A 9935-nucleotide genomic window follows, 5' to 3' on the forward strand; every position below is an offset into this window, starting at 1 on the left:
AAGACATACCACTCGATTTCTACTCGCAAACGCAAGTGCCAGAAATCCTAATGTTTCATAATATATATGACAAAACATCTGCATCAATATGAAGCTACCTTGAAAATGCTGATGATCTTCTTGTATGATCTATGGCCATTAAGTTGTTTGGTGGCCTCTGCACAAAATATTGAATACTTACAAGCACCAAACTCTTTCCTCGAGCTCATTTATAACATATAAACACAAAATACTATCAATGTTATTGCATAAATATCTCGGGAAGGGAATTTATAATTATCCACTGCATATTGAGGAAATGATTTGAAGAGGCAGGTAAAATGAAAAGTAAAAGTACTACATAGTTGTGTTACTTTACAGATGTCGGTTTCTAGCTTCTGTTAGATTCAAGAACTTATGTGCAACTCATGCTTGGGGAGAAAATTAACCTTGCTGTTGAGACGTCTAGTTTCAACTGAACAGAGTTACCTTTGAACTCAAAGGGATCTCGTTTTGTTTTAAGCTTTTCGATCTTTGAGGTAGAAGCTTTCATAAATCTTCGTATTGTTCTGACAAAGTGACAGATTTGTAAGAACTAACATGACACTTTCGATTAATTGAGTCTATCTGCTTGCTAAGCGTCCTTGTAACAATAGCTCCTGCGCTTCAGCAATATCACCACATGTGATCGAGTGACCGCCTTTTCTTAGGTCAAAATGGATATATATACTTAGTTTAAGAATCAGAACACCTTACGATCTTTTCCAAGAATATACCATCGTCACTCTCAGCTGAAAATGGTAGCCTTCTTAACACTTGTGCCCACTGAGTTCTTGGTGCAGAAAATATCAAGATGGCATCTGATACCAATCTTAAAGTTCTCCTACTGAGAAAATAAAATAAACCTTTCGATTGTCAGATGTTCCATGTTAAAATTTCAACTTGCCGTTGTCTCCGGCTCAGAAAAAGAATCACATCAAGATCATCAACAAGTACTCCAAGATTACTGCAGCATAATGCTATATCCCGTGCTTCAAAAGCATACATACCCCAACTAAGTTATGTCCTTGTCTTCTATCTGTATTGACTCTTTTGGCTTTCTGTTTTTGGAAAGGATCTTTAAACCAGTCTCAAGTGCTGATACTCATGACACAACAGATTGCCTCTCGCAGAGCTTCCCATCAATTATGTATGTAATACCGTCACCTGATTCCACAGCTGCAATCAGAATAGCTAGGAGTTGTTTATCCTTCAGTGCTGAGATTCACCAAATGCTCTTCTAAGACAAAGAAACTATCTTCTTATACAATAAACGAAAGACAAAATAATAAAAAATATCATATATAACTTACATTTTGCTCACCAAGAATAAGATGCATCTCTTTCAGATTTTAATGTGTTATGTTGGTGACAAAGAATCATCCCCTATATATTAATTGAGAAGCATTTGAAAAATTAGAACCTTAATTTTGTATTAATTAAAAAAAACCCCAAATCCTAGGTGGCACTCTAAATGCCTTCTAAATTCTATTTCAAAGAATTCTAGAGCATCTAATATAAAGTATAGTTTAATCTAATGGTGTCACATTATTTTATAATTATATAACACTAGAGAACATTATATTAACCTAAAATATAGGAAGTGTGTATTCTTTCCTTAAATAAAAGCTACGGAATTACCTAATATGATTTACATATATATGGCAATTAATTATTATGAATAATGACAATTAATTATTATAAATAATGAAGATTTGATAACAATTTTTGCATCATTCTTCATTTTTGTTTAAAGTTATATTATTAAAAAAATTAAACAATCACATTAACCATATAATAAAAAAATTAGATTTTTCTTATATGTTATATTTTTAATTTTTTAAAATGACTTTAAATTACAAAAATGAGGAAACCTTATATGTTATATATATATTTTTTAAATGACTTTAAAATACAAAAATGAGGACACCTTATATGTTATATTTTTCTTATATGTTAGAATTTTCTTATATGTTATATTTTGATTTTTTTTTAAAAACTTTAAATTACAAAAATGTAAGTTTACCTTAAATAAACGACTAAAAACATTAAAATGACATGTATCAATTCGATGGTCGATTTGAAAGCTTTCAAAACCATATGCAAGATAAAATTCAAAATAATTTAACTGTGGAAACAATACTGTTAACTTTTTTCAAAAATGTGTTCGATGAAAAAAATAAGGTTTTTATGTCATAATTTGTTTAATGTTCAGTAGAGAACATTATATTAACCTAAAATATAAGAAGTGTGTATTTTTTCCTTAAATAAAAGTTACCGAATTACCTAATATGATTTACATATATATGACAATTGATGATTTTGAATAATAAAGATTTGATAACAATTTTTGCATCCTTCTTCATTTTTGTTTAATTTTATATTTTTTAAAAAAAAATAAACAATCACATTAACCATATAATTAGAAAATTAGATGTTTTCTTATATGTTATATTTTGAATTTTTTTAAATGATTTTAAATTACAAAAATGAAGAAACCTTATATGTTATATATTTCTTTAAAACGACTTTAAAATACAAAAATGAGGACACTTTATATGTTATATTTTTCTTATATGTTATATTTTTCTTATATGTTATATTTTGAATTTTTTAAAACGACTTTAAATTACAAAAAAATAAGTTTTTCTTAAGTATACCACTAAAAACATTGAAATGACATGTATCAGTTTGCTGGTTGATTTGAAAGTTTTCAAAACCATATGTAAGATAAAAGTCAAAATAATTCAAATATGAAAACAATACTGTTCACTTTTTCAAGAATGTGTTCGAGGGGAAAAATAAGGTTTTTATGTCATAATTTGTTTAATGTCCACTAGAGAACATTATATTAACCTAAAATATAAGATGTGTGTATTCTTTCCCTAAATAAATGCTACTAAATTACCTAATATTATTTACATATATATGGCAATTAATGATTATGAATAATAAAGATTTGATAACAATTTTTGCATCCTTCTTCATTTTGTTTAATTTTATATTATTAAAAATAAATAAACAATCACATTAACCATATAATAAAAAAATTAGATTTTTTCTTATATGTTATATTTTGAATTTCTTAAAATGACTTTAAATTATAAAAATGAGGAAACCTTATATGTTATATTTTTTTTAAACAAATTTAAAATACAAAAATGAGGACACCTTATATGTTATATTTTTCTTATATGTTAGATTTTTTCTTATATGTTATATTTTGATTTTTTTAAAATGACTTTAAATTAATGTAAGTTTTCCGTAAGTATACGACTAAAAACATTAAAATGACATGTATCAATTCGATGGTTGATTTGAAAGTTTTCAAAACCATATAGAAGATAAAAGTCAAAATAATTCAACTGTGAAAACAATACTGTTCACTTTTTTCAAGAATGTGTTCGATGAAAAAAATAAGGTTTTAAGTCATAATTTGTTTAATGTCCAATCCGATCAACTCATGATGTATTAATTATACTTTTGTTCCATTATTTTTAATAAAAATTGATCCGATTCATTGGAAAGAAATTATATAATAACAACAATAAATATTTTATATATATAAATAAAATGATCAAATGTATAAAAGAAACTATCGATAATATATACAAATAAACTCCACTCTGCGCAAGGCGCAGGTCTTATCCTAGTTTATATTGAAAGCTTGAACCACGTCAAGATTGACAATTGGGTTATATGGCGTTTTGGTTAAACGGCCGGTTAAATATTACTCAACGGTTTACTGTTATTGAAAACCGGTTATCAGTTGTAACTAATATCAAAGAAATTAGCGCATTAAGATTCTGGTTTCCCAAAAAGAAGTTTCTTACCATCATTTGAGCAGGGTCCGCTACCACCTCTCACGGTGACATGTAATACAGATGCATCATGGTCAAAAGAAACAGGTACAGCAGGGCTAGAATGGTGTTTTGAATCTATGCAACCGCACATCAATAAATGCTGCTCAAAATCCCTTCTCTCTGTATCATCGCCTATAACAATAAAGAGAAAGAAAAAAGCAGTTTGCATCTTACAGTCACCCGAAATCAATCGGAGCCCCAGGAAGAGAGTGTGTGGCGGAGTTAAAGAGAAAGAGAGAAATTGAACGTTTTCCAAAAATAGAATGCCTCCCACTAAGACATCTTTTTAATGTATTGTTTTCCATATTATAGCTAGAGAAAAATGATCTGAGTTAGGGGTGGTAAATATTAACTCCCCGTAATCCATAATATTATGAGTTTATTTTAAAGTAGATTTTTTATTAAAAATATTAAATATGTACATTTTTAAACTAAATTTTGTGCTGTATATTTTGTAACTATTTTCGTATTAAAATTATCAGATAAAATAATTTTATAAATGTACTAATTTTTTGGAAAAAAATTGTTATGAAAATTCTTTAAAAAAAACAATGTTGCCCAGAGGCCTTAGGAAACTTTGAGCCAGCCCTAGTCATGCCTTCAGTATCTCTCTCCCTCCACAAGTTTTACATTAAAGCCTGAAAAGTGACGCGAGCAAGATTAGAATCTGTCTTGCTCAGTCAATTACTCAAATATTAAACGGAAAATGGTCTATCAATTTGGGTTAATCCGAGTGCCAAAAGATTCGAATATAGTCCATGCCATATTGTGAAATAATATGGTCACGTATTGAAGAATTGATCCTTAATAACTCGTCACCTTTCGCAAAGAAGACAGTATAAAGCAAGCGAAGATGTGAATGATTCACATCAATGATTTTCTTCTTAGTAAAACTAAATTTCTATCTTATCATGCATGTGACTAAAATTTTTTGTTTGTCTATATTCCAATAGAAAATGATCCGGGTTTTTTGAATTCGTTTTTTATTTGTTTTGTCAACTGAACTTGTTAATTTGATTAATGATATTGTCTTATGGAGTAGTTAACATAACATATGAAATGAGCTGTGATGTTCAATAATTCTCAATCCCATCGTAAATTATAATATCTTTAGTAAACAATAAAATGTTAAGAAAAAGAAGAAGTTTTTCTTTGTATTCTACTCATCCCTTCACAAAACTGAAAGCCAATCTCGATATGCCACAAGAGAGCATAGTCAATGACTCAAAAGGCCAATCTATTAACAATGTCGAAAATTAAATTTAATCTAAATTGGTCAAAAAATGGTTTTCTTAAGAAAGACCGAAATATTAATAAATGACGAATAGATCTCACTTTTCAATGATTAAAATTTTGAACAGAAAAGTTTTCAGTTGAAAAATAATAGATCACGAGAAGTATCCTTATCGGCAATAATGATAGAGAAATTTTTGGGTTCACCCTCTATGTAAACCAACTAATGAAAATTAGTTATTTTATATATAGATTTTTTTGAAAAAGGAAACAAAATATATAGAATTATTTTTTACATAAAAAGATAGAAAATAAATAAAAAAGTATAATAACAATAAAAAATAACTTTTTTAATATTGTTAAAGTGGTTCATATTAAACACTAAACCCTAAACATGAAACTCTAAACCCTTAGGTAAACACTAAACCCTAAACCTTTGGGTAAATCCTAAACACATGGATAGATTCATAATCTTTGGAATATTTCTTTACCTAAGAGAATCCTTGGAATATCTCTTTACCCAAGGGTTAGGGTTTACCCAAGGGTTTAGAATTTAATATTTAGGGTTTAGAATTTAGGGTTTAATATGAACGGCTTTAACAACATTAAAAACTTATTTTACGGCTGCTACTATTTTTGTATATTTTACCTAAGGATTTAGAGTTTATCTAAGGGTTTAGGGTTTAGTGTTTATGATTTAGGATATAAGTTTAGTATGAACGACTTTAACAATATTATTGCTATTACATTTTTTAATTTATTTTTTATTCTTTTATTTAAAAAAAATAAATTCTAAAAATATTATATATTTTTTTAAAAAAGATCTGTATATAAAATAACCAATTTTCATTGGTTGGTGAACCTATCCAAGAATTTCTCCTTTTCCCGCTCATCGTGTGAACTTGTTTTGAATTTCCATGAATATATTAAAAGAGTTAGAAACTGTGTATTTGTCTTTTTAGATAATGATTAATAATTACTATTTGAATCTAAATGGTTCCAGCTTATATAAAATTAATTAAGCAATATTACTATGAATAGTGGGACCAAGTACATATGGTGAGACAGTTTCTTTTAATGGTCATGGACCTTATGGTCTAAATAATTTATGTATGCTTATTTTGTCTTCTGCAACATATATACTATCGGTTATTTGAAACTATTATGGTAGAGATAACCGCAGCACCAATATTGTGTTATGTGCTCGGAGATCGGATCAACTGATTATGTATTTGATGTTACACAGCAATCTAGGTGTATGTGTGCATATATATATACTATGAAGTTATTTTGGTAGGTAGTATATATTATGCTTTCTAATAAAAATATAAGAATGTAATTAGCTTTAAGCAAAAAAGAAGTAGTATGTAATTAGCTAAGCACAAAAAAAAAAAGTTTAGCTAAGCACACATTTATATAGACGACCGAGACGGTTGGTTATATTAATTTGCATGAGCTGGAGTGGATGTTTCTTGCCTATTTCACATCAAGACATGGTGCCCACTGTCCTCACAGCTCTATTAGAGTTATATTATATATCTATCTAAAATGTGCTGTCATTCACATTTATCCCATAGTTTTTTAATGTAAATTATTTCACATGAAAATGATAAGTTTGATCTGTAGATATCGAAAAGGTATTTAGACAAAAAAAATCGTATAAAAACTATATTCCAATTTTCTGTAATGTATTCTAACATTTTTTGTTTCTATTGATAGTGAAACTAATTCGATAGACAAACTAATAGTGCATTTTTTTTGTTATATACTTCTTTTTTTTGTTATGTGACACTTGTATGCTATACTAGATACTCTTATCTATTATATATAGACATTACCATATTACATACAGATCGCCAAAACAAGTAAATCTTCTTCACCGGTCAACTTGATCAAGTCATCATCGACATGGCTAGATCTTTGCTGCTCTCGCTAACCCTTGCGTGCTTCTTCACCGCAATGGTCTCAGCTCGTGACTGGAACATCCTAAACCAGCTCAAAGGAGGCAAGCCAACCACCAGCCAAAACGGCATAGGATCGTTGAAAGTATCAAACCTAAACGGATACTGCGAGAGCTGGAGAGTCAACGTGGAGCTTCACAACATCAGAGACTTCACGGTGGTGCCGCAGGAGTGCGTCTGGTTCGTCCAAAAGTATATGACGTCATCTCAATATGAGGATGACGTGGAGAGAGCCGTTGATGAAGCCATCCTATACCTCGGAAAAACTTGTTGCGAGAAGAAGAAATGTGATGGAATGGATGCTTGGATCTTTGACATTGATGACACTCTTCTCTCCACCATTCCTTACCACAAGAGCAACGGATGCTTCGGGTAAGAAAATTGAAAGTAACATATAGATTTGGTTCGCTCTGATTTGATTGGAGAAAATCTTAGTTTGAGTTTTTCTGGTGACAGTAATTATTGAAATACATATATATATATATATATAATGTTTTAAGCAGAGTAATTATATTTTAATCCGTTATATATAATTTTATAAATGTTATTACAAAGTTTGGATTTGACAAAAATTTAGTTTGTTTTTTTATAAGTGGTAGAACTTAGTTATCAATATATATAAACAAAAAAGTGTTTATTTCGACTTTTGTTGACGCAAATAATATGGCTTAATGTAATGAATATATAACCAAAACATGATGTGATTGGATCTGAATAGGTTTGGTTACACTAACAGATCTCATATCAGTTGGTTTTGTTTGATAATCATTTGAAGCGATCGGGTTATAAGAACAAAGCTTGTTTGAGATCTGGTTTAGTTCGGTTTTTTTGCCTACATGGCTACAGCCTACATCTATCATTCCTCTCTTCTGGTTCGCTTTGCTCCGGTTTATAGCAACCGGGACTGAAATGTTACAATGATTTGAATCAGTGGTGAGCAACTAAACACGACCAAGTTCGAGGAATGGCAAAATTTGGGAAAGGCACCAGCGGTTCCAAGCATGGTGAAGCTGTTCCACGAGATCAGAGAGAGAGGCTTCAAAATCTTTTTGGTCTCTTCTCGTAAAGAGTATCTCAGATCCGCCACCGTCGAAAACCTTATTGAAGTCGGTTACCACGGCTGGTCTAACCTTCTTCTCAGGTATATAATCCTCGGTTCAAGTGTCTTTTGATTGTTATAATTGAGTAGGTAGGTATATAAATAAGTTCATTATCATGTAAAACAGAAATTTTATTTCTAATTTCTCTTAACTCTTGTCATAAAACCGAAACTAAAACCAATTCAGGATACGCTCTTTTTTTTTTATGATGAGTCCATGTATTCTCACGTTAACATCACTAAAGGTTTGACTTATGGCACGGTAAAAATATGGTACATGTCAAGGTCCATATAAATCTATGATGAGCAACCAACATAATTCGAGCTTTCTGGTATAATATATTGTAAACCGGGTCGGGTACTAATAAAGTTGTCAACCGTAAATTTGTAGGGGAGAAGAGGAAGAGAAGAAGAGTGTGAGCCAATACAAAGCAGATGTGAGGACATGGCTTACAAGTCTTGGATACAGAGTTTGGGGAGTGATGGGTTCACAATGGAACAGCTTCGCAGGTTGTCCAGTTCCCAAGAGAACCTTCAAGCTCCCTAACTCCATCTACTACATCGCTTGATCAAATCATATGTACTACTCTAACCAAAAAAATAAGATCAGAATTCCAATCTTATTCTTCTGTCTTTTGATTCTCTCCCTTCATTTTTCCATTTCTGGTTTATATACCAATTCAAACGCTTATGAGTAGGGGTGGGCAAAAAAATCAAACCGAACCGATCAAACCGAACCGACCGAACCGAAACTGATTCGGACCAAACCAAAGTCCATTTCAAATCTTTCAGTTGAAGATTTTTCCAATCCGAACGGTTCAGTTCAGTTCGGTTTAAACCAAACCGAACCGATAAACCGAAATATTTTTATAATTATTTAAATTAAAAATATTAGTAATATCAAGATATTAAAATCCTAAGATAAAGCCCACTTAATTTCCTTTTGCACGAAGAAAATCCTAATATAATTTGATTTCCATGACACTTTGTCTAATTTTTGTAATATTCGTCATTGAGCCTACATAATATCCATGGTTAGTTTTTTCCAATAGCGTATACTTTTAAACCCTACAATTAAAACCTAAACCAAGTCTAATTAAATTGAATTGAATTTACATATTTAATTTTTGATTATGTCCAACACGATTATTTCATGACAACCTTACATTTATGTATTAAAACATGATTTCTTGTACAATAAATAAACTAAGAGAAATCCGATTAAACCGAAACCGAACCGAAATACAAACCGAATCGAATACAAACCAAACCGAATATAAACCGAACCGAACATAACCGAACCGAAATCGATCCAAACCAAACTAACTATAGTTTACTTCAGCTGGAAAAATTCTAGAACCGAACCAACCAAACCGAACCGAACTCGAACCGAACCGATAAATAACCGAAGTGCCCACCCTACTTATGATGATATATGCCCCATTATCATCTTTGTTTCAGTTGAATTCAGCTCTTTTTTTTCTTCTTTCTTTACCATTTTGGGCCTTTGTGAAACTGATTATGGGCTCTTTTTAAAAGTAATCTCATCTTTCTATATCTGATTGGATCTGATGAAATTCAGATATAAGATCAAAGTATATAACATTCAGCAAAGACTTAAGTAGGTATACATAATAACTTGAAAGCTACTCTAAGTTATTAAAGAACTAAAAAGAGTAACAAACAGCAGAAGGAAGTTGGAAGCTCTCAAGCAAATAAAGGATAAAATAAACTCTTGACTAAACATAGCTGTTCCCCCAT

The 9935-nt window shown here is 30.4% G+C and overlaps 1 protein-coding gene across 1 annotated transcript; it reads left to right on the forward strand.

The window, feature by feature from the left end:
* The first annotated feature begins 6684 nt into the window (after window positions 1–6684).
* On the forward strand, window positions 6685–8797 carry LOC125594374 (acid phosphatase 1-like). Its single transcript, XM_048770640.1, has 3 exons — window positions 6685–7447; window positions 8007–8216; window positions 8566–8797. Exons 1-3 carry the CDS (start codon window positions 7023–7025, stop codon window positions 8741–8743), a joined length of 813 nt encoding a protein of 270 aa, XP_048626597.1. The 5' UTR covers window positions 6685–7022; the 3' UTR covers window positions 8744–8797.
* The last annotated feature ends 1138 nt before the right edge of the window (window positions 8798–9935 follow it).

Source organism: Brassica napus (genome assembly GCF_020379485.1).
Source record: "Brassica napus cultivar Da-Ae chromosome A6 unlocalized genomic scaffold, Da-Ae chrA06_Random_24, whole genome shotgun sequence".
Classification (NCBI taxonomy): domain Eukaryota; kingdom Viridiplantae; phylum Streptophyta; class Magnoliopsida; order Brassicales; family Brassicaceae; genus Brassica; species Brassica napus.